The 25,646-nt window shown below is 40.2% G+C and overlaps 2 protein-coding genes across 2 annotated transcripts in view; one reads left to right on the top strand and one right to left on the bottom strand.

Moving 5' to 3' along the window:
* LOC145405786 (cystinosin-like) overlaps positions 1-16,868 on the top strand; it is a 49,465-nt gene extending 32,597 nt beyond the window's left edge. Inside the window, exons 10-11 of the mRNA XM_080277022.1 lie at positions 9,378-9,581; positions 16,760-16,868. Of these exons, the coding sequence (XP_080133148.1) occupies positions 9,378-9,581; positions 16,760-16,868 (313 nt within the window). The remainder of the gene's footprint in view (positions 1-9,377; positions 9,582-16,759) is intronic.
* The window catches only part of LOC145405843 (ras-related protein Rab-9A-like), an 85,462-nt gene that overhangs the window by 5,153 nt on the left and 54,663 nt on the right, over positions 1-25,646 (bottom strand). The window lies entirely within an intron of this gene.

Here is a 25,646-nt window from a genome sequence, read left to right as displayed (position 1 = left end):
TGAGTTTTGCACTACAGGATCATGCATTATGCGAGCAGTGACTGTACATACATTTACATATATATACTTATACAAGTATATACATATACATACATACATACATACAGACATATATATATATATATATATATATATATATATATATATATATATATATATATATACTGGAGAGGACGGAGGGTGAAAGACTGACGAAGAGACTGTATGTGAGTGAGGTGGAGGGGGGAAGAGGGAGGGGGAGGCCGAGGATGAGATGGAGGGATGGGGTGGAAAGGTATATGAGAGAGGGGAGTGTGAGTTGGGAGCAGGGCAGTGAAATGGCGGGGGACAGGGCGACTTGGAGGCGATAGGCCGAGGATGAGATGGAGGGATGGGGTGGAAAGGTATATGAGAGAGGGGAGTGTGAGTTGGGAGCAGGGCAGTGAAATGGCGGGGGACAGGGCGACTTGGAGGCGATTTGTTTGTGGCCACCCCAAACGGGATTGAGGCATCTGGCAATAGATAGATAGATAGATATATATATATATATATATACCTGTATACAGTAAGCTCGCCCTGAACACGTTTTCAACGAACGCGCTCGCAATTATACGCAGTTAGGGATACGTATAAGACAATGTAAGATTAAAGAACAATTACGAAAACTATGAATTTACGCGAGAGGCCTTTGAAAGGCCAAATTCTTGAACCTCAGCACAGCGCGCATGGTTTGTTTTGATCACGTGATCATGTGATTTGCTGTACTGGTTTTCCACAGTACTGTATTTGTAAGTTAAATATTTACATTACAGTCGGGCACCAATTTTCGCGCCTAATTGGGTCCAAAAATAATGCGCGAAAGTGGAATTAGCGAAAGTTGGGGCATTGTCTTCATGGAAAAAAGGCTAATTGGTTCCCGGTTATCCTAAAGTAACATCAGATTTTCATTTTCACTTGCAATACAGTACATCAAATCACTATTGTACATTGCATTGTGAGATACAAACAATAAAAACTGTACAGTACACATTATATGAGGAGAAACATACCACAGAGACCAGGTTGAGGTGTTTAATGGATGTTGGGGGTACGTATCCTTTCCTCCCGACTTTGAATGTCCCGGCCACTTTTTATCACCACCACTGCCTCCCGGCCCTCCCCCCACACCACCAGGCTCTCCCCCCACACCACCAGGCCCTTTCCCCACACTACCAGGTATAGTAGAGGCCATTGAACCGTGAGAATCCAACACAATGGAGCTAGCACGCTCGTACACAATGGCGGGAATGGGTGGACAGAGTGTTGACATGACGTCATTCAAGATGGCGGTGGGTTGCGGGCGGGCGGTGCAGGAAATTCAAAGTTCAAAATATTGTCCCAAACCCAAAATTTGTGTGCAAAAATCGATTTTTTTCAAGCGAAAGTGGAAGTTAGGGAATATTTGGTGCATGCCGCGAAAGTGGATTCTGCGAATCCTGCTGTAGCGAAAGTTGGTGCACTACTGTACTGTTCTGGTAAGTTTATGTACAAGTTAAAGAACTGTTAAATAGCATTAAAGCAAGAAATAAAGTCTTATAACTAGTTTACCTGATAGCTTTCGGAATATTGTCTTTTTACTTGTTCATTATAGATTTGCTGCACTGATTTTCCACAGTACTGTATTTGTGAGTTAAATACTTACTGTTCTGTTATGTAAGTTAAAGCACTTAAATAAAGCCTTGTAACCAATTAACCTGATTTATATGATTACCCATGATCGGCGGGTTCCAAGACAATTCTCCGTCGTCGATTCGCCGCCAGACAATTCCCCGTCAAAACGTGGACGATTCCCCGTCAGGACAATTCGCACCCTGAACGATTCCCCGTCATTCTATAAATATACTTATTTCACCCTTGAATTATATTCTAGCATCACCCACAGCTGTCTTCATTAATGACGGCAAATTGTCTTGTTATTGTTGTGATGGCGAACTGACGACGATGAATTGTTCCGAAACCAATTGGCATCGGAATGTTGCTTTATGTTTATGTATTTGTGTGTTGAAATTTTGCTGTGCAGTACTGTATTTGAAAGTTATAACTTTACATAAACCTTCTAACCACTGAAAGTGCTTCATATTGATTACCTATGGCAGAAAACAGCAAAACACCACATTTTGGGGGTCTAAGGAGCAAAATAAGAAGTAGTTAAACTTACGAAGTTTCGAACTGAACGCGCCATGGTTGGAACCAAACCCTCACGTTAGGGGCAAGCTTGCTGTATATATATATATATATATATATATATATATATATATGGTACAGTCATCTCGCGTAAAGTGCGCGAGCGACACAGCCCATCGCACTTTATAAATTTGCACTTTGCAAAGCATAGGATCCCATGTTAAATGGCTTTATGGGTGACACATCCTGAATTTTCATATATTGATTCACCAATACCTATCCCTAACTAAAATGCAAAAGGAATACTTACAACAGAAACATGCAAGAGTAATACTGTACATTTATTATGAAAATTCAAGATCTTACCAGCATTGTACAGAGGGTAGATACAGTAAAAGCTCGATTAACCGGCATCCGATGCACTGGCACATCCATATAACCGCAATGCAAATTCCATCCGGCATGGGGTAGAAAATATTCCGGATACCGGTCATGCCCCATAATTCTTGATTAGTTCTGTACAGTACAGGATAAAGTAGTGTACGCAGCTAAGTTTTAAAAATTATTTTGGCCGGTAACATAAGCTAAATTTTTCTTTAAATGATTTTTGGTAATGTCTGCTGGTTTGTGTTCAGTCCTGTACAATTTCTCTTGCTATTTTTTTGTGTGTATTGTACACTCACGATCACTAATTTCTGCTCAGGGGTGCCCCCTTCGTACCCCAGTATACCCAAGGATGGCAGGAGGAGGGGATGAAACGAGTTCCACCCCCCTCTACCCCAGCTCCCAACCCTCCCCCATACCCCTACCCCTCCCAGCCCCCCACTCATCATTCTTAACTGGCAGTTACATCTTAGGCTAACCTCAAACTTTACACTCATAGTCACATTACTAATACACAAATATAAAACACTAGCATATGTAGAAAGTATATAATATGACTATGAACATGCTGCAGCAAGAAATTAATGCATTATAATGTTGACAATAAAACAAAAATGTTAACAATGGCCATCCCAGGCCTCATGCGTTGGGTGTTTGCATGTGTCCGTGTCTATGTCTGCATGTTTGGGTGTGTTTGTCTGTGTTTTTCAGTGTTCTTACCTAATTGTATCTTTATAGGAATGAGTCAAGCTCGTACTGTCCCATGTCTTAAACCATTTTTATCGTAAATATCCTTAAATTTGTTAATTGTTTTGGCACACACTATTTCATTTGGTTGTGCATTCCACTGATCAACTGCTCTATTTGGGAAACTAAGTTTCCTTATGGCTTTATCGTCTCTCTTTTTATGCAGTTTTTTTGCAGTGTCCTCTTGCTGATGCATCCCCATAGGTTAATGTAATCATTTATGCCTATTTTCTCCTTTCCTGATATGCATTTATATAGCATTATCATGTCACCTCTTTTCCTTCTCTCTTGTAGTGTTGGTAGATTCAGTTTTTTAAATCTTTCTTCGTAGCTTAGATCCCTTAAGCTTGGTACCCATCTTGTAGCATCCCTTTGTACTTTTTCAATCTAGTCTATGTGTTTTTTGAGATGAGGACTCCAGACTACTGATGCATACTCCAGGGTTGGTCTGATGAATGATGTTATTATCTTTCTTAGTATGTCTTCATTTATGTATGTGAATGCTATTCTCATATTTGCAAGCAGTGTATACATGTTCCGTACCTTCTCACTGATGTGGTCAGCCGGAGATAGTCTGTTATTGATAATCACACCTAGGAACTTCTCTCTTTCTGATGTGTGTATGGTTTTATTTCTTAATTTATAATCCCAATCAGGTCTTTTTCCACTTTTACCAAACTTGATTACATAACACTTGTCCACACTGAATTCCATCTGCCATGTATTACTCCATTCATGAAGTTTATTTAATTCTTCTTGTAGCTCTTTGCAAGAGTCTGTGTTAGTAATTCTCCATTGTATTTTTGCATCATCAGCAAACATATTTAGACAGCTTTCATTTTCAATGTTACTGTCTATATCATTTACATACACTAAAAACATCACTGGTGCCAGCACTGAGCCCTGTGGAACTCCACTAGTCACTTCTCTCCATGATGAGTAATTTCCCCTTAATACTGTTCTCATTTCTCTTTTTCTGAGAAAATCTTGAATCCAACAATACAGTTTGCCTTGGATTTCTCCTTGATGGTACAGTTTCCATAAAAGTCTTTGGTGCAGTACTCTGTCAAATGCTTTCTTGAAATCTAAATAGATACTGTCCACCCATTCTTCTCATTTCTGTAATGTGTCTGTTACTCTGTCATAGTAGCTCAACAGATTAGTAACACATGATTTTCCTTTTCTGAAACCAAACTGTCTTTATCATATTGTGTTCTTCTAGATTATTTACCCAAGCTTTTCTTATAAGCATTTCTAATACCTTGCTTACAACACTGGTTAGCGATACTGGTCGGTAGTTGAGTGGATTTTGTCTATTCCCTTTCTTGAATAAGGGAACAATGTTTGCTTTCTTCCAAATATCAGGGAGTTTACCTTGTCTCAAGGATTTCTTGAAAATTAAAGATAATGGTTTACTTAACTCCTTTGCACGTTCATGTAGCACCCAACATAAAATTTCATCAGGACCATTTGCTTTTCCTTTGTCTAATTTACCTTACTCCTCCTGTATTTCTTTTTCTGATATTTGTATATCTGGTAGTATGTGTGGGCATGCATGTTCCACATAATCCCTCTCAAAATTTTTTTCTTCTGTAAAAACTGATTGGAAATTCTTATTTAGTGCTTCACAAATATGCTTCTCTTGTGAATAGGCGATTCCCTCATCCATAATGGATTGTATTTTATCTTTTACTTTGGTTTTGCTTCTGATGTTGCTGTAAAATAGCTTCGGTTGATCACTACTTTTATTTATGAAATCCTCCTCTAACTGCTTTTGGGCTTCCCTCCTTATTATTTCATAACTGTTTCTTGCCTGTTTATAGTTGTTATATGCCCTGTCACTATTGTGTCTTCTGTATCTATTCCACAACAAATCTCTTATTTCTTCGGATTTTTTACATTCTGTACTGAACCATTTCTTTATTTTCTTTTTTGCTTCTTTGTGCTGTGGAATGTACTTCTGGACTCCTACTTCATAAAGTTCACAGAATTTTTTATATATAGCATTTAAATCTTGTCCTCTAAACTCCTTTTCTCAATCAGTTTCTATGAAGTATTTTTTTAGTCATGATCGTTTCCCTTTTTATAGTTTAAGCTCTTTTTGTAACTTTCATTGCTGTTAACTATGTCATATGCAATCCTGAAGTTGCAATTAAGTACTGCATGGTCGCTTCTGCCGAATGGAGGGTGATATATTAAATTGTCAATATTGTTTTCTTGCCTAGTAAATATAAGATCTAGCACTGAGGGTACCTCGAGCCCTCTTTTTCTGGTGCTTTCCCTTACATGTTGCATTCGGAAAAACTCCTGCACGAGATCCAGGAGCTTTTGGTCCCAACAGCTTTCTTGTCTTATTATATCTAGAGTATTCCAATTTATATTTGGATTAAACTATCTATCTATCTATCTATCTATTGCCAGACGCCTCAATCCCGTTTGGGGTGGCCACAAACAAATCGCCTCCAAGTCGCCCTGTCCCCCGCCATTTCACTACCCTGCTCCCAACTCACACCCCCCTCTCTCATATACCTCTCCACCCCATCCCTCCATCTCATCCTCGGTCTCCCCCTCCCTCTTCCACCCTCCACCTCACTCACATACACTCTCTTCGTCAGTCTTTCACCCTCCATCCTCTCCACATGGCCAAACCACCTCAGTGTGTTCCTCACAACGCTTCCTATCACATCCACATCAACACCACAACGCTCCTTTATATCCTCATTCGTCAGCCTGTCTCTCCACGTGACTCCACAAGCTCCTCTTAAATAACTCATTTCCACTGCTCTCACTCTTGACTTGTGTCCTTCCAACAACGTCCAAGCTTCACTTCCGTACGTTAGAGTTGGTATCACAATACTGTCATGTAGTAACTTTTTTACTTCCATGCTCACTTCCCTGTTTCTTATCACTGCTTTATATATAATTCTTTCCAACATCTCTTCCATTCTATGCAGTAAAGCTCTTAAACTCTGAATTGTACTCTCTGCCAGATCCTCATATTCGCCTCTTTCCCATGTGTTTGATCTGTGTGGCATGTACAATTTGGCTAGAATTACTTTCCCATCAGATGTATTGATCTCTACTGCAATCAGTTCTACATGTGAGGGTATATCTAGTTCTATTTCTTTGACTTTTAGATTTTCCTTTGTTAATATTATAATTCCTCCTCCGTTTTTTAAGTTCCCATCTCTTCTCCATATATTGTATTCCTCTAAGTATAGGATGTCGTTTGATATCCTTGGTGTTAATTTTGTTTCAGTTAGGCATATTATATGCAGATCATTTTCTCTGATATAATCATTCATCACTAATAACTTAGATACCATTCCATCCACATTTGAGTACATCAACTTAATCATCTTATTTATATACTTGTCATGACTTGGTTCTACTACCTTCCTCCTTTTTATTCCCTCCTGTTTATGTACCACTTTTGTACCTGCAATCCAATTACTTTGTAAAAAAATGTATTCTTCTCCTCCTCTGATCTTCCCTCATTTTTTGTTTTTGCTTCCTCCCTCTTCTCTTTCAGTAATTCCAGTTCCTCTTGTGTTAGGCATCTTTTTATCCATACATTTTTGAACTCCACTTCTTCCATAAGATTCTTTGCATTTTTTGGTATCTCCTCCACAGTGTTTACACTCTGGAAGGTTACCTTTATGGGCCTTGACTTGTTTCTCTCATATTTCCCTAACCTTTTGTGTTTCTCTATGTCTTTACTACAGATTTCCTCTGATACTTCCTTCAATATGCTCATTATATTTGCCATCTTCTTTTTGTCTCTCGAGATCTTGTTTCTTACTTCTTCTTCTTCGATTCCAGTGATTACCATAGATTTGTTGATATCTGCTGAATCTCTGACTGTGTAATTCACCGGGTTGGTCAGGATCACTTAATGGTCGTGATCATCAGCTTCTACCCTCCCGGAAGGGAGCTGGGAGCTCATATAGTCCGATCTAAGGCCAAGGCTGTGACCTTCACACACGCACACACCCGTCCCCTTGCTCCAGGGGGACAGTAACCACCCACTTCGTCAGTGAAACTTTTCGCAACCTGAGCGAGGCGCAAACTCCCGTCCACCAGTTGGCATGCGGGAACGTTACCACTGCACCAGCGAGCGGTGTGTGTGTGTGTGTGTGTGTGTGTGTGTGTGTGTGTGTGTGTGTGTGTGTGTGTGTGTGTGTGTGTGTGTGTGCACAAAGCAGTGCACCCAACACAGGAGGCCTGAGGTGGCTGTTGTTAACGTTTTTGTTTTACTGTCAACATCATACTGCATTAATTTCTTGCTGCAACATGCTGATAGTTATATTTTAACATATATTAGTGTTCTTTGTTTGTATTAGTAGTGGAACCAAGAGTGTTAATTTTGAAATCAGCTTGAGATATAACTGCTAGTTAAGAATGACCGGTGGGGTGGGGGGTTGGGCAGGGGTATGGGAGATGGTCGGCAGCTGGGTTAGTGGTGGGTGGAGCTCGTTTTGTCCCCCACTCCCCTCTTCCCTGGGTATTCTGAGGTAAGAAGGCGGCACCCCTGGGCAGATATTAGTGAGCATGAGTGTACCTGTACTGTATCTAATACTGAATAACGTACTTTTCATGAAATAAATTCCCAAGTTTGGTACTATTTCATTTGTTTGACCTCCCAGAAAATTTCTAAGAGTATCATTCGATTATCCAGAAAATTCCATATCCAGAATGGAAGAATCCCCACGCATTCTGGTTAATAGTGCTTTTACTGTAATGTGAATTGTTGTTGTGGTACCTGAGGCAATACCATGGAAACTGAATCAAAACACAGCTGTTTTGCATGGGCCTCATCCCTTATCTCACTATCACTCTCATCACTACTGAAGGGGTTTTGGGTCTCTTTCGTTTTTTTTTCTTGGAAGGAACAGTTTGTGGGCTCAGCCTTTGGTTCCTTCTTTCTTGCATTAAGAAAAGAAAGAAAGAAAAAAAAAAAAAGATAATCCACCATCTCCATCACTCATACATGTGAAAAATCCTTTTGGTATGAACCATTCTGAATCATTACTGATCGAATTTTTCATAACCAAATTGCCCCACATTTGGTAATGAAAAATACCAAATGGCAACCCTGATGACGACTGCACCAGTGAATAATGAATGCTCTTAAAGCACAAAATTGTGTGGCCAGTTTTATGGAATGCATATCTTAGGTTTGCACTAGGTCAGGTGCCTGCTGTTGCTCAAGGAAACCCAGGTCAGACACTATAGACATTAAGTCATCATCCTGCTGCTATGGCCACCACTCACACACCAGCTGCACCCCACCACACATACTCACCAGCCCCACCCTTACCCATCGCTCACTACAAAGTATGCTTGTGAGTTGCAAGAGAATACCATATTTGCCTCAATTTTTCACGCCCGTCGCACATTGGAAGTAGCAAACGCACTTTTTAAATAATTCATTATTGTCAGACCCCTGTCGCACATTAGGCGAGACGCACTTTGCAAAGGCGCACTTAAGGAGAGATGACTGTACATATATGTACATATACAGTCACTGCCCGCATAACGCGTGATCAGAGAGCGCGAAACTAGTCATAACACGGCCATTTTGTTTTTTGCCCAAGAAACAGTCAAAACGTGATTTTGACAAATATTATGCGGGTGGAGAAATTGCCCATTTCTTTAAAAAAAATGTACTACGTTGCTACGATAGTGAAAACGCGGCCTGAGGCCAAAAATTATGGAATATTTAGTCATTATGCGAGAAAACTGATCAAAACACTGAAAAAATGGAGGCATATTTAGTCACAGCGCGTTGCATCTGCCCGTGACGTATGCATGTCATGTGTCCGCGCAGGGTGTCGTCATGGTCTACTGAGCATTCCTGGGCCACTCCAGTCAAACCTCTGCCCGCTCTCTGCCTCCACAGGCGCTGTGTGTTAACTTTGCTCTTTTTTTTTGCCACCTGACCCAGTCTAACCCTGCCGCCCTACCATGACTCAGCAAGACAGCAGAAGAGTTTGATCCAGGAGCAGAAGCTGGACGTGATCAATCAGAAGAAGAGAGGAGAACGTAATTGCGTCATCGCCAAAAAGTGCCGAATCAACGAGTCAACTCTTTATCTGACCCAGTGCTTGTTATGATGAAAATGTAACTGGTCGTGCACTGAAACCGACGGGAGAGGGAAGGAGTTCCAATCGACTCTATAAATGTACCAAGGACTCTGTGGAGCCGGCACGGCAAGAGGACCGTGCTGGGGAACAGCAGGAGTCCTGCCCTGCCTTGGAACTCCACTCCCTCTCCCCCCAGGAAGCCCACAAATTCTTCAATTCAAGGTGAGAACTCCTCCAGTGTTTTGTATGTACTGAAGTCATTTTTAGGTAGGTAACTGTCCTGGAAAAAATCCCAGGAAACTGCCCCAAAAGGTGAAGCTGGGGCTGACTTCAGTACCATGAAACCCTTTAACATGTAAACATATGGCAGTATAACACAGAATTCTCATAAAGTGGGACCTGCCGGGAACAATACTCATGCGTTTTGTGAAGTGACTGTACATATATTATATATATATACAGTATAAATATATATATATATATATATATATATATATGTATATATATATGTATATATATACTATTTCACCAACTTGAGCCCGCTGTGCGCAGCTTGTTATAAGCGTCTGTCTTCTCCTGTTTATTTCTTCCCTGTGCCTGTCTGTGCAGAAACGGAAGAGTTTGTTGATACCAACCAGAAGTTCCTCCGTTCTTAGGTTGCTCACTTCCTGTTCCTTCACCTCTTCCTTGAGCTTATCCACGGCAGCAAGGATCTTGCTAATGTTTGACATACACAGCTCAGTCCTGCCTTCCATCACGCTAGGCTGCTCAACTTGACTCTGTCTGGCGCATCATGACGACACGTGACGCGCTCTGTGAGGGGTGGTCGCGCACTAGAAGAAAATGGCATTTTTGAGCCACTCCTTGCCTCTGCCTCCCGTTCTGTGTGGTAAACTCGCGCATTAAAGGGTTTTTGGTTATGATTTTTGGTCACTCGTGCACAAGGTGAATCGTGCATTGCGGTGACGCGCGAGCCCACTGTATATATATATATATATATATAGTATATATAACCTAATATTTCATTTTACTTACAGTCAATTCTATCCTGGACAGATATTTCCCAAATCTGATCTGAGTTGCTAGGGGTTCATTGTTACTATAATAATAAAGAAATGCAGTACATATCTGCAGAAAATCAGGGTCACAATAATTTGTTTAGATGACTGGAGGTTTGTATTATACTGTAGAAAGAGACATACTTTAAACAGTGACAGACTGAGACTGGAGTAAATACTGTGGCTGACTAGCTGGGAAAATAAATACAATGTAACCACTGACAATGTTGCCCTTGAGACTCTTAATTACTCATCACAGTGCCCTGATGACACTTAATGATCATCAGATCTTTGATTTCATTTGAATCACAATTATAAACTGCTGTGACTATATAAACTGAAAAACAGTAGCAAAAATTATGTACATACTGCCTTTTCCTATGTTAAATACAAAGGAAAAAATATATTTGATTACCACACAGGAATGCAGAATGTAGATTATATACTTTCTTTTTTAATAGAATGTGCCCTTATACTTGTAATCACCATTACATTAAAAGAATATGACTATTTACTGTGTTCATAAACAGAAGCTCATTACTAACAAGCTAAGTTCTCTATCACACACTTATATACTATCTAGCCGACTTAATATCCTTTGTAATGAATACTGAGAGCAGGTGGACTAGAAACACATTGGCAACTGATCAGCTATAGTCTCACCAATCTAAAACCAAGGTTTGGGTGGAGTCCAGCCGGGGATTTCCCGCCGTACAGCGCTGCCTTGTTTCCTATATTCTGATTGGCTAGTGGCTGACCTGACACCGTTATAATTCGCCGGTCACATCTCGCCACCTGGCCTGACATGACTTCACCCACTTGTGTGTGTGTGTGTGTGTGTGTGTGTGTGTGTGTGTGTGTAAAGACAAACTAATTTAAGTTATAAATATAATTTAAGTTATATATATAACAGAAAGTGAACAGTGGATGCACGTGACAGAAACTTAAATCTCCCTCCAATGGATCTGGATGTTGCCGCTCGTGAGTGTTTTAACTTATTTATTTCTATTAAGAAAATAGCGTATGTTCTACTGATTCCTTCAAATTATATTATAAACGTAATTGTTACATTACTTACCCAACTAAGAACTACCGTGAAAGTCGGTAAAAGTAACTACATTTTTTTCAGCACCACTGTAAAATATGTATGCCACGTTTCTTTATTGATGTACAAGTGCCATATGCATTACAAGTTTACCTTCCTTTGATATGCTAGAATACTTACGTTTATATTGTATTAGTATGTGTGTACCTATCTGTGATGCCTATTACATATATAACAGAATCTACTCATCGCTCGTTTAGGAAGTATGGTATGGCTGCACCCAGCGCCAGACCCCACCCAAACCTTGGTTTTAGATTGGTGAGACTATAACAGCATCTAGGCAAGTTGCTACAGCATGGACAGAGTAAAATTATGCAATACAATCACATTTCTTATAGCAGTCCATATACACATGTATTGCATAACCCCTATATTTCGTCTTAATATTCCAGTACCCCAATACTCCATCTGTGGGTCCTCTAGTATCACACCCAGTATCTTGTAGCCTGGTTATAGTAAATATATGAAACTGTATGTATACTGAATAATAATGAACCATAATGTGATATTACAACTACACATTCTGGGTGTCCAGTCTCCTCACGGTCCAACGGTCCAACTAAGAGCAAAATAAAGGAGAACTCCTATACATCTCTACAATACAGCTCCCACTCCAGTCCATGCCAACATGTATCACCCTCACTTGGGTCCAGATATGCTTTTATGGTACAATACCTCTCACTTTATTACAAAAATCTACAAACAATGCTGTAAACCCACATCCTGTACTGTATTTTGCTGCAGTGTGCCTCCATTTTTCATATCTATTTACACAGCACAAGTATTCTGTGTCAAAAAAAAACTGGCTACACATACATTCTATAATCTCCAGGTGCATATAAATAAGGAATCATCTTCAGGAAAGAAAAAAGGAATGAAGAGTATGTCACGTATAACTGATCTCACCTCAGATAAAACATGTACCCAACCCTACTTTAAGCATTAATTTATCACTCCTTCTGAGTCAGTTGTTGCTGACACCTAAGGAAGTTGTTGCCACTGATCACCATGAAAACAAAGCAGTAAGTGAATGGGCAATCTTGAAACTGCCTTAAATCAGGAAGAAAGATACTGTAACTCCACTGTGCCTTTATAATCAAACAACAAACTAACTCTTAAGTTATGTGGAATTTAGGGCAGGCTATGATAAGCAAATGGTGCCTATGGAAAAATTAGTATCAAACAGTATCTAGCCGATGCAACTACTTTTCACAAGTATATTTGGCTCATCTGTGGTGGCTGCTGAATATGGATTCCCAATTCAGTGTGCTCCAAGAAATTTCTCATATGCATCACCTCAAGGAGCATGTGCACATGTTTTGCTTGGGACTTGGGCATTCCCAGATAACCTTCATATGAATTTACAGTACATCCAGTGACCGCTCACTCATGCACAGGTGATGATGGGTTAGGATCATGATGTGGACTCCTCCTTGGTGGTGGACATAATATTTACATGTGCACATGTGGCATGACAGTGTTATGGGCAAAGTTCAGCTGGTTTGTTTGTCTGTCTACCTGTCTCTCTGCTAGCAAGATTATGGAAAAAGTATATAAAATGGAACCACACCAAAACTCGAATAATGACTGAAGACAATGAAAGGAACCAGTGATTAAATTTTGGCTGAAAAAGATCACGGATCAAAGGTAAGGTAAACTCAAACAGTTTTGATCTGATTTTGAGCAAATTGGGTGGAGAGGCTGAGGGTTAAGAGAGAATAAATTTAACTTTAAGAACAATCGGTCAAAGTTAAAGGTCACACACCAAAACCAAATATTCAGCTCTTTAACTCAAATTTTCATTCATCTGGATCAACCTTGATGAAAGGACCAAAGGCCAGTTAAGGATGAAGTGATTCTAAGAACAATAAGTCAAAGGTCACAACATAGTCAACTTATCACCTGTGATACAATTTGGAACAATCTTAGTGGCAGGGCTGAGAGTCAAGTGAGGATGAAGCCCTATCATTTGAATATGAGATCACTTTTTTTTAATGTCAATGCCACAGCAAAGATCAGGAGTTTGGCCTTAGATTAACTTTAGGGCACAGGTATTGCACTTTCTAATTGCTCTATCTTCTTTGCTATGCCTCCTTTCCTACATTTCTGAGCAATTTAACCCAGGAATGGCTCCACAACATGTCTCTGAGGCTAAGCCTTGGCACAGAGACTAAGAGTTTAGTCTGGTTGAGGTAAGCAAGATTCTCCTCTTCAGCCTATGCTGGGAAGGAAATCAGGGGTTTAAGAGAGTTCATGTCCCTTTCAGTCTCTGCTACCAAAGTTTATTGCTAATATGTGATTTCCTTTTCATGCTGACACTACAGTATGTGCTTCTTCTGCTTCCATCATATTCAGCATGAAGTCAAGGGCAGATGTTGCCTGCATCCCTTTCCTCTCTGCCTGAGTTAGTACTGTTCACCTCTCCATCCCACAATTCTTTTAGTTGCCTCTAAGGAGGGGAAGATGTCACGGCTGTACTGTGCCATGAGTGAGATCCCCCCTGTCCCAAGAGGATCACCCTTAATGTATCCTATCTCTCCAAATTGCCAACTCACATGGTGGGGCGCTCTCTTCAAGTGCACTCAGAAAGTTCTCTCTCTTATGTAAATCAAGTGCAGCCTTACGGCTCCATTGTGTAACAGTAGGGTCTCTGTGGGAATTGTCATCCTTAGAGAACAAGTATGAGAGTACTACTTAACTGTTCTGCTTTACACTGGTGGAGCAATGCTGTTATCCCATTCCTAATTTCTAACACTAATGAAAGATGAAACCATCAATGGTGATGGACTGCCCAAAGCTAGTTCTGAAGGCATTGTTCATGCATTCCAGGAGGATAAGGGACCCAAGGGGTTTAGGTTCCTCCCATGCAGAATAAGACCCTATATGGTATCCCACAATATCCAACATTATCATAAAAAGAGTGTGGGGTCTGGCTTCCAGACGTGAAAGATGAAACAATTGCTGGTGTCCACAGACCAGATTTCTGGCTAGCAGCCCAGAAAATAATACAAGTTTTTGCCTAAAAAAATAAGAAAATACAAAAATTCAGCTATACAAGACCAATCTGAGGAATGGGAATCAGCTTCAGGAAAGCCTGCAAAAATACCTTGCCGTACTAATTTGCTGGAACCTAACAGGTCAATCCTATTACCAGATGCCCTCTACTTAAGTCAAGTTGAACAAGAGACAACAGGAACTGATTGCTCTTTCCAAACAAAATGGTACAGTAATCTCTTGATTATCTGGATGTCCATTATCTAAACAATCCGTTATCCAGACGCTGTGACTTGCCTGTTCAAAACCATTATTAGGATATTTTTCCATTTTATCCAGACCAAATGCTTGCGTCCAGGTGCAAATTATGGCCATGTGAACATTTTCATGTCACTGCAGGGTGCTCTGCAATGGTGAATGCTTGTCTGTGGCTGATGGGTCTGCTTGACCATGGTAATTGCTTGGCTGTGGTTTATAGGTCTGCTTGACCAGAGAGTAGTGTTAAACAACAGGAACAAGTGTTGTACGATGTACTGTAGTGGCCTTTTACGATGGCTTTCAAAGTTAGGTTACGTACGAAGGGGGGCCAGGTGAGAAGTCCATTATCCAGACGGATCCACTATCCGGACAAGCCTTTGGCTCTATTACATTGGATAATTGGGGGATTGCTGTAATTACAATGTTTCCTAGTAAAGCCATCACCATCGTGAACAGCCTCAAAGGAACCAAATCAAGGACGTCAGACTTAATTAAACCCTGCAATCCTCCAAAGAAACTAGATCTTCATGTCTCCCAGGAACAAATTTCTTCACAAACTTACAGTATGTTGGCTAGATCCTGAAATGTCCATGGGATGCAAGGAAAACAAAGAAAGGAAGAAAGAAAGAAAGAAAGAAAAAATCCCTGAAAAGGTAGGCCACTGTGCTTCCCTTACAGACGTTAAGCAACCTGTACATAAGTGGAGACTGTTATGCTCAGTCCATTTCATCACTTTTGAACTTAAAATCTGGGGAAAAAATACAGACATCTCATTAAGGTGGACACCTCCTGTTCTGTCATGTTGAAAAAATAATTTTTCCTCACACAGACCATGGAAGCTCCTAACTGACCTCCTACCTGAATGGTCAGTCCACCCTGTTTTCTTCCTTGTGACATTCCTGACAAGGACTCTGGAGATTTTACGACCTCAGAATGACAAATATGTGAGCAGTGAATGGTATTATCAGCCTGACTTTGATCAGGATTGATCTAATCTCTAGTTTAACCTTTAATTCACACCTAACATTAGAGGTAGTTTTGCAAATAATAATAATAAACCAGTGGAGCCTTCATACATCTCTCCTTCACATAAGGCTGTGCTCAGGTGGTCCACTGATAACCAATGCTGTATGTTTATATGGCAATCAGTGTCAGTGTTGCTTGATCTCCTTAGCTGTCTTCATGACATCCTTTTTGGGGATATTACTGGTTTTTTGGCCATGCAAAAACCTTTACTTTACCCAGATTAATGAAGAAACATCAGAAGCAATTCATTACGCAATGTAAAAATAGGGTACATAATATTCTAGAATTTAAAAGAAATGGAATGTTATTGTTTAAATGTCTCTTGGTAAACTTCATGAATGTCACACACCTTAAAAGTAAAAACTGAAGACTACACATACGATAATGAGAATCAAAACCCTCACGTAACAAAATCTTCTGAAAGCTAAAACATATATTTGTAAGAGCACCCAAGTACAGTATGGTCTCATGCTAACACAAATTCTCAATATTACACCACAAATCAAACTCAAATCTCAGGGCACACATAACCCATCAACACTAAGATCCTTTTTTTTTTTTTTAACTTTAGCAAAAAATGGCGTAGGGAGCAGTCATCCAAACGTGAACAGCCACACAAAACAACTAGGCTGTGAAGCCTATGCCCGGGAAAAAAGGCACACGAAACCAAGATCACATAAACATTATCACTCTCTTCAACATCCCACTTCAAACATTCTGACACTAACAGTGAAGAAACATCTACATATAGTACCTACTTCATGGACATGGCAATACAATACTTTGATCAGAAAGAACACCATACTACAAGCTCCCCTTCCTGTCCACCACTACAGGTATCTTTAAACAGAGCTGACTGAGTTCACCTAACTTGGCTTAGACCATGATCACCCAGCCCTACTAAGTTTTCAACTAAAATCTGTGTTGAGTGACACAGATGACATGTGCCCACATTGTAGCACAGGCCAACAAAACATATCACATATAATGGGGCACTGCACACCACAAGCTACACTAAGACACAGACACATCAATGGTGCAGAGAACCTATGGCGCAACCTCACATGAGCAGTTGCTAATCTGTGGTCAACGCAACTGCTTGGTTAGGCGGATTGGGGTTTAGAAACAACAAAAACTTCAATCTGGTTAACAGTGAACAATATCAGTCATCCTGAGTGAATGTCTAGGGTCAAATGGCTTTTACTAACCTCTTCAGACTGAGGACCTTATTAAATATTATTCTGACAAACCTATGACAAGTTGTTTGGCTTAGGATATGTCTCAGGCTAGGAGTTAATGTGGTGAAATATCAAAAAGCTTACTGGTACAGTACTCATCATGCCAAACTGTTATCATAATGTGTAAACTGTATACTGTTTCCGATCAATGCACTGCCAAACTTAGATTAAAAGGTAGCTGTAAGAAAACAAAAGAAAAAAGATTAAAATTAAACCTTTCCTTCCTGAAGTGATTTACAATTCTCTCTCTCTCTTTCTCTCTCTCTCTCTCAGGAATTTTCTAAGCACATTTCTGATGTTACAGTAGTACATTATAAGGCTATTCCGAAATCTTCATCCTTGGCAAATTACTGTACACACTGAACAAACACTCCCAAATCTCAGTTTAATGTTTAATATGCTCTTTCGCAATCCTTGAACTTTATTATTGTCAGACTACTGTGCTGTACAGTATTTATCAATGTTTCATCAAATCAAGCAAAACTATTCACATTACAACAGATGTTCTACAGAACACTCCCAACAGCTTCATAAATAATTATATAAACTGTAAAATTTGCTTCTTTTAAAATGGAAAGGAGTAAGTTCATACTCAGTGAATGAGTTTTGTTCTTTGGGATATATTATAATTACATTTTTAAATACTGCATGACACTTAAAATGATTTTGTTTGTTATGGCTTAACACAAAAAGTCAAGAGTTAGAGCAGGGGGAATGGGGATACCGAGAAATGTATGTGGTATGCAGAGAGCGGACAGGATAAGAAATAATGAATCATAAAAGACATTCTGTAGGGTGGAAAAAATGGGCATAAACTGGGTGGTGAAAAGGGTATATGTGAGTGATTTTGAAAGTGGGAAGAGGCATGGTAGGCCAACGAGAAGGAGGAGGACATGGCAAATGAATGTGTGAGAAATCAGGGTGAGGAGGCTGATAGGGTGAGGGACCTGATAAGGAATCATCTATCTATCTATTGCCAGATGTCTTAGTCCCATAAGGGGTGGCCACAAACAAATCGCTTCAATGTCGTCCTGTCCCCCTCCCTTTCATTGCCCTGCTCCCAGCTCACACTTCTCCACTCCATCCCTCCATCTCATCCTTGGCCTCCCCCTCCCTCTCCCCCCCTCCACCTCACTCACATACACTCTCTTCGTCAGTCTCTCGCTCTCCATCCTGTCCACATGGCCAAATCACCTCAATGTGTTTCTCCTAATGTTTCCTATCACATCCTCATCCACACCACAACGCTCCTTCACTTCCTCATTTCTCAGTCTGTCTCTCCATGTGACTCCACATGCTCATCTCAAATAACTCATTTCCACTGCTCTCACTCTTGACTTGTGTCCCTCCAACAAGGTCCAAGTTTCACTTCCATATGTTAGAGCTGGTATCACAATACTGTCATGTAGTAACTTTTTCACTTCCAAGCTCACTTCCCTGTATCTTATCACTTCTTTCAAGGAACCAGCAACCTTTCTTCCTTGTTGTACCCTTTCAAGCACTTCACCCTCCAAACTTCATTCATACTCATCACACTACCCAAGTACTTAAATGCACTCACATTTTCCATTTTCTCCTCATCCAACCTCACTGAACATTTATCGACTTCATTTCCCTCGTAGACCATAACTTTACTCTTCCACGCATTCACCTTTAGATTTTGTTTCTTACACACTTTCCCAGCCTCATCCACAAAGCCTTGCAGCTCCCCTTCACCTTCACTTAACAATACTGTATCATCTGCAAACAACAGTACAGGGAGTTTCCAAACACTGTCCTCTCTCACTAGGGCTACTCCAACATCCACTGCCCTACCTTGTATCTTTTTTATAACCCCATCCATATACAGATTGAACAACCATGGAGACATGACACATCCTTGCTTCAATCCAACCTTCAAATAGAAAAATTCACTCAGTTCATTATCCACATGCACTACAGCCTTAGCACCTTCATACATACTCCTTACGGCATTCAACAACTTCACATCTACTCCATATATTCTTAATACTTTCCACAAACTTTGTCTATCCACCCTGTTATATGCTTTCTCCAAATCCATGAAGGCCACATACAACTTCTTTCCCTTCTCTAGAAACTTTTCCACCAAAGATCTAAGAATGAATATCTGATCTACACAACGTCTTCCCTTCCTAAAACCTCCCTGTTCTTCTCCAACTAATTCCTCTGTTATTTCCCTAACTCTGTCAATAAGTATCCTACCATATACTTTTCCTATTACACTAAGAAGACAAATGCCCCTATGATTACCACACACTTCTTTTTCCCTTTTTTCTTGTACAAGGGAATAATTATACCTGACTTCCAATCCTCTGGGACTCTACCTTCCTCTCAGGCCAATCTGCAGATCTTTCACATCCATTCTACTACTATCTCTCCCCCATACTTCAGCATTTCACCACACACTCCATCAATTCCTGGGGCTTTCCCCATTTTAACTTTCTTCATTGCTTCCACAACTTCTATCCTACTGAATTCTACTTCTTTTCTCACATCCCTCCTTCTTCCAGCCATTCCCCAGCCACTTATACCCGCATTACTTTCATTCTCTATGTTCAACAATTCCTTCAAGTGTTCTCTCCATCTGCTCACTTCTTCTCCCTTTTCCACTAGTAACCTACCATTTTATCTTTCACTCCCCAACTAACTTCTCTGGCACCCTGTCCAACTCTCTTTACCTCTTTCCAGAACATTTTCTTACATTCCCTCCATTTTACACTCAAATTCCTTCCAAATTCCTCATCCACACTCTTCTTAGTCTTACTAAGCTTTTTACCTCTCTCTTCCTCTCTACATATAACTCTATCTTCCATCTCTCAACTTCTTCCACACCCATTTCTCATCCACTCACTATATGCTTTCTTGTCTTATGCCACAGCCTCTCTCACCTCTTCATTGCACCATGCTGTTCCTGCACCCCTTTTTGTCCTCTCTTTACCCCACACACCACCTCACATGCTACACAGATTTCTTCTGTGAATATCTTGCACACACCTTCCACGTCCCCCATCTGCTCCAATTCATATTTATCCAATCGCTCCTTCACTTCCCTCTTATATTCTGCCTTTTTTCCATCCTCTTGTAACCTTTCCACCCTCCTTGCATATACTACTTCCTGTCCTTCCCTTCTTCTATATCCCCATTTCATTTGGACTTTGATTCTGACCACCACCAATTGGTGGTCAGAATGTCCACTCCCCCAACCTCTATAAACTCTTGCATCCATTACACACCTTCTCATCCTGAATGAATAAATTTTGTATATATGAGTGTACGACTAGTATCTGCCATCCCATTTTTAATCTGAGAGTCATCAGATTCACTCTGTCTGCTAGGTAAGGTGACTATGAAGTGTTTATGTGTGTGGAAATGTATGCCTGTGAGTTAGTCAGCATTTTGTGGGCTTGAATGGTGAATGAATGTGTGTATGGCCCATTTCACTGAACATGCTGATTCATTATCCCATCATCATGCTTCTTACTTTTCCATTACTTTCTAGGTCCTACCTGTGAGTGGGAAAAGGAGATGGGATGACGATAATGACAAAGATGATTAAGCACATGAACATCTGGCTCTCAGACTATTAAATTTTTACTTGCCAGTGATTTCACTATGCAAAACATCATAGGATGGCAGCCAGAATAAAATAAAAAATGTCCAACGTCTGAGCAAGTACAGTGCAGGTGTATTATCCTAAGTTGCAAGATTTTCAGTGCCTTGAAAATCATTTACATATTTCATCATTCATCTGTACACATTAACTCATTTGTCTTAATTTGTTATGAAACTGCATTATAATATTTCATTTAATAATGGTTGTAAAACATAATTTATGAAGAAAAAGGAACTGCCTACCTTGATGCACACATGTTAGCACTCAAACGTTTTGTTTTTGTGTTCTGAGACTCTACTGTACTTGTTTGTCTTCCTTCAACAATATGTACAAATAACAAAATATTCATTATCATCAATCTCTTACTTAAAATGAAATACACCTGCTTCATACAATGACTGTGTAATGCAACTGTTAAATCTGTAAATAAAATACAGAAAATAATAATGCACTGAATAGTACATTAATGTTTCTTATCAAATATGCCATAAATATTCGCTTACACCAAAAATCAGAATACAGTACTCTAGGAACTCACCTACCTTGAATCAGAGATCCCACAGCAGACAGCTTCACTTTGCCTAACATATATGCCACTCTTGTTCTCTTCTTGTCTTCACACATACACCTGCCATATAAAACTATTGCTTGAAGAAATATTGCAACATTCTTAAAAAGTACAGCTTCTTATCGAGTACAGTACATGACTCATAATGTGGAGTAACTGATGGCCTAAGATGAATGAATGTAAACTGGTATCATCCTGAGTAAAACACTGACCTGGTCACAACATAGCACAACTCGAACAAAAGCAAGATTCTAGTCAACTCTCAGGCTGATGCTCACTGAGGGTAGTTTCATAAAATCAGGTGAAAATCTCAGTGAAAAAGAATATTAACTGCAAACAGGAACATAGCTGGGATTTTTAAAATGGGTGGCCCAAGGAAAATTCTTTAGGTGGGTTTGGGCTTATTTCCCCAGTCATGTTTTAGGGATGGCCAGTACCACACTCCTCTCACTATGCCAAGACTACGCAGCATAAAATTTCAGCTCGTTTAACTCTTTAACCTATCTTTTGTGATAAACACATCTCTACTGCTGTAGTGAATCTTTGGAGATAAAGTGTCACTGCAAACACTTTTTGATGCACTAATGTCAACTCTAAAATGACTAACTTGTAGCATATAATATTTTCAAAAGCATATTGAAAAAATAAGAGAGTATTTTTGGAGGTGGTAAGCACTGGTAGTCAAAAAGAAAAAAAAGGCTGCCATTTCATTTTGGGTACAAACTACAGTGACAGATGATGATGATGAAATGGCAAGCAGAAAAGCAGTGGCAAATTCAGGAAAGGGGTAGGGGTGAGCTGCCCCCTAATTCTGTTGAAAAACAGTCACAAATGGCAGTTCTATCTCTTGAATGGTGCTTCTATGAGACAAACTGGTACTCTTCAAGTAATTTTGAAACAAACACCTTATTTTATTGCAATTTTTCAGTATAATATGCCAAATATACTGTACAATGATATGATGAATGATGAAGGAAAGGTAGTGGTGAACTGTAGGGATGTTAAAGATGCATGGAGAAAGCATTACAGCTGGTTGCTGAATGAGGAGTTTGACTGGAACAGAGAAGGTTTGGAGCCGGCAGATCCAATGTCTAGCCCATGGCCAATGATTGATGATGCTACTGTGAGCAGGGCAATAGGCAGGATGCAGGTGGGGAAAGCAGCTGATGTGCCTGGGTTTACTGCTGAAATGTTGAAAGCCTCAGGAGATACAGGAGTGGAGTTAGTCACTGACTTGATAAATACGATTATATATGAGTGTGTTGTCCCAGGTGTTTGGCTGAAGAGTGTAATTGTAAATGCATACCATGGGGAAGGGTGATGCCTTGGAAAGAGAAAATAATAGAGGCATAAAGCGTTTGGACCAGATAATGAAGGAAATGGAGAGAGTCCAAGAAGGTATGATGAGAGAATGAGTGAATATTGATGAAATGCAGTTTGGGTTTATGCCAGGCAAAGGGACCACTGATGCCATATTTATTGTTCGACAGCTTCAGGAAAAATATATAAGAAAGAAAAGGGAACTGTACTCTGTTACTGTTGTTTTGGAGATGGCCTTTGACAAAGTCCCGAGAGAGGTGGTGAAGTGGGTAATGGAAAGCTTGGGATCGAGAAGTGGCTGGTTAGGGTGGTTATGGCCATGTATGTGGGTGCACACACCCAGGTAAGGGTGAATGGAGATTTGACTGATGAGTTTCCCATGAACGCTGGTGTGCATCTGGGGTCAGACTTGAGCCCCTTGTTGTTTATCATGGTACCTGAAGCCTTCTCACATGACTTCAGAAAATCGACTCCGTGGGAGATGTTGTATGCCAATTATTTGGTGTTACTACAGAGAATGAAAGGGAGGCAGAGGATAGATTCAGGAAGTGGAGAGATGGTATGGGGCACAAAGGCTTAAGAGTAAATGCAGATAAAACAAAAGTGATGGTATCAAGGGCTGGTGGCGGAATGTACTGTTCAAAAGGAGGGAGAGTGGCCACGTATGATTTGCCACAAGGGTGTGGGATGTAATTCCATTTTGTGCAGTGTTTGTGATAAGTGGGTGCATAAGACATGTAGTGGTATTAGAGGTAGACTTTAAGATAATACTGATTTCATGTATGCGATGTGTCAGGGAGAGCATGTGGAGATTGCCGGCCATGAAAGGACTGAACTTGCTGGTGGGTCTCTTGAGTGTGTGGAAGAGTATTGTTATTTGGGAGACATGTTATGTGCTGGAGGTGGGACTGGAGCTACCTCTATGGCTAGAATAAGGAGTAGCTGGATGAAGTTCAGGGAGCTGTTCCCACTCCTGACATTGAGAGGGCTCTCCCTCCATGCTAAGGGATCTTTGTATGTGACTTGTGTTGGACGTGCAATGCTGTATGGTAGTGAGAGTTGGGCAGTAATGGAACAGGATATTCGCAGGCTCAAACGTACAGAAATGACAATGATTGGGTGGATGTGCAGTGCATCCCTGAGTGCGAGACCTGGGGGGGGGGGGCTAGGTTTACGATGGAAGTGCTGAAAGGTAGGACTGGACTTGAGTGTACTGGTGTTGTGATGAGGAGAGTTATACTGAGGTGATCTGGGCATATGGAGAGGATGGGGGATGATAACTGGGTGCTGAAAGTGAGAAGTGTTAACATCAGGGGTGGGGTTGCAAGAGGTAGACCGAAAAAGACCTGGGACGAGGTAACTGAGTGTGACCTTAGGGAGAGGGGAATGAATAGGAGATGCCAGAGATTAAGCAGTGTGGAGAGCCACCATTGGGTGACCAGGGCCGACGCATGCTAGCATGTTGGAGCCTTTAAAAATGAAAACGAAAACAAATGATATGGCAAAAGCTATACCATAATTTTTTTTACTACAATGTCATCAACTATGAGTAATGGCAGAGACTGGAAAGTAATTGAGTAAGAATCAAAGAATACAGGAAAAAAAAAAAAAAGTTTTATTTGATGATGAGAAAGAAGATAATTAGCACTCTGGGACACACGGCATTGGAGACATTTAGCCAACTTTCTATTAGGTGGTTGGTGAATAGGAAAATCAAAAAACATTTGAAAGACATTTATAAAAAAAAATAAATAAATAATATTTTCCTGATGTACATCAAGTATTGTCTAGTGGTACTGCTTGTGGTACTTGGGTTACTGATCTTTAGTGGGAAATGGTCACTTCCTATAAACAGTCCCACACAAGAAAGAATTTCTTCAGTACTGCTTAACACAAGAAAAAAACTTTCTCACTTTTCACAGCCAACTCCTCCCTTCTCCCCGAAGAAAAAAAGGCACATTTTGATGCCTCAAAATTCTACCATTCTGTGGGGGGAGGGGAGAGCGACTCTGCAAAAACTTTTTGCTTAAAATGCTTGCATTTTATTATGCACATGAACATTTCCATTTTCTTTCTTCCTTTTACATAACTCATATGAAAAACTGATCATTTCTATGATGATGGTGTCAATCAAAACAGGATTTTTTTTTTTTTTTTTTTTTTTTTTACTACATCACCAGGTCCAAAATTAAGAAGTGTGCTCACCACTAAGGCATACACTTATGTGTAAATTCAGAGCCAAAAATAACTGAGTGCCAGTTATACTCCTGGCTAAAGGTATCAGAGATTCAACTCCTACCTTCTCTGGCCAATGCCTTTATAGTTTGTAAGTGATATAATTTTCCATAATGTTTCCTTGCATTATTATAAACTTGGGAATGAACTCACAAGCCCCCCAGAGAAAACACCATCCACCCATCATTCATATCTTTTTTTTATGCCTCATCAGGAACATAGGGGCCTGAGTCTAGGTTATCAGTTCTGATATTTCAGTTGTAGGTGAAGCAACAAAAAGAAATGGGCTGACAAAATATGGGCATATGTCCATACCATAATGTACTCTTTACCTGTATGAGAATCCAGTTACTGTACCTCTACTGTCCTCTGCTTATGTCAAATGGTGCCCCCTTGAGGGTCTGCACCCCCTCCCCTCTTTTAAACCTTAGATTTGCCACTGCCAAAAAGGGAGAGATGCAACTTGATGTGGGAAAAATAAAATACAGTGTGGAAAGATGTAAACCAAGCTATTCTGAAAAGACTGCAACTCTTAAATCATAAGCTATAGTAGTTTGTTTCTGTGCCTAAATGAATATTTTCATGGTAACTCAAAGCACTAGTGTTCTTTACCTGCAGGAGTAAAGTGTAATGCCAACTAATCACCCATCTCATGGTAAACTGACTTCATCTTCACAGAATATTTACCACCACCCCTGCCCCCTTCCACACAAAATACCTTGACAGAGAGGCCTGTTTTTTTCATGGCTAACTTCCTACAGCATTGGTTAACCAATTCGTAAAAACATCCCACAATATTCATTAAAGCTGCAACTGATATTCCACATATTACTTTCAGTGGCAAAATTGAT

This window comes from Coenobita brevimanus, chromosome 68, assembly GCF_032717465.1.
Source record: "Coenobita brevimanus isolate Jiangsu-jjx chromosome 68, ASM3271746v2, whole genome shotgun sequence".
Classification (NCBI taxonomy): Eukaryota; Metazoa; Arthropoda; class Malacostraca; order Decapoda; family Coenobitidae; genus Coenobita; species Coenobita brevimanus.
The sequence above is the reverse complement of the archived record's forward strand: the minus strand, read 5'-3'. Positions and strand labels throughout refer to the sequence as shown.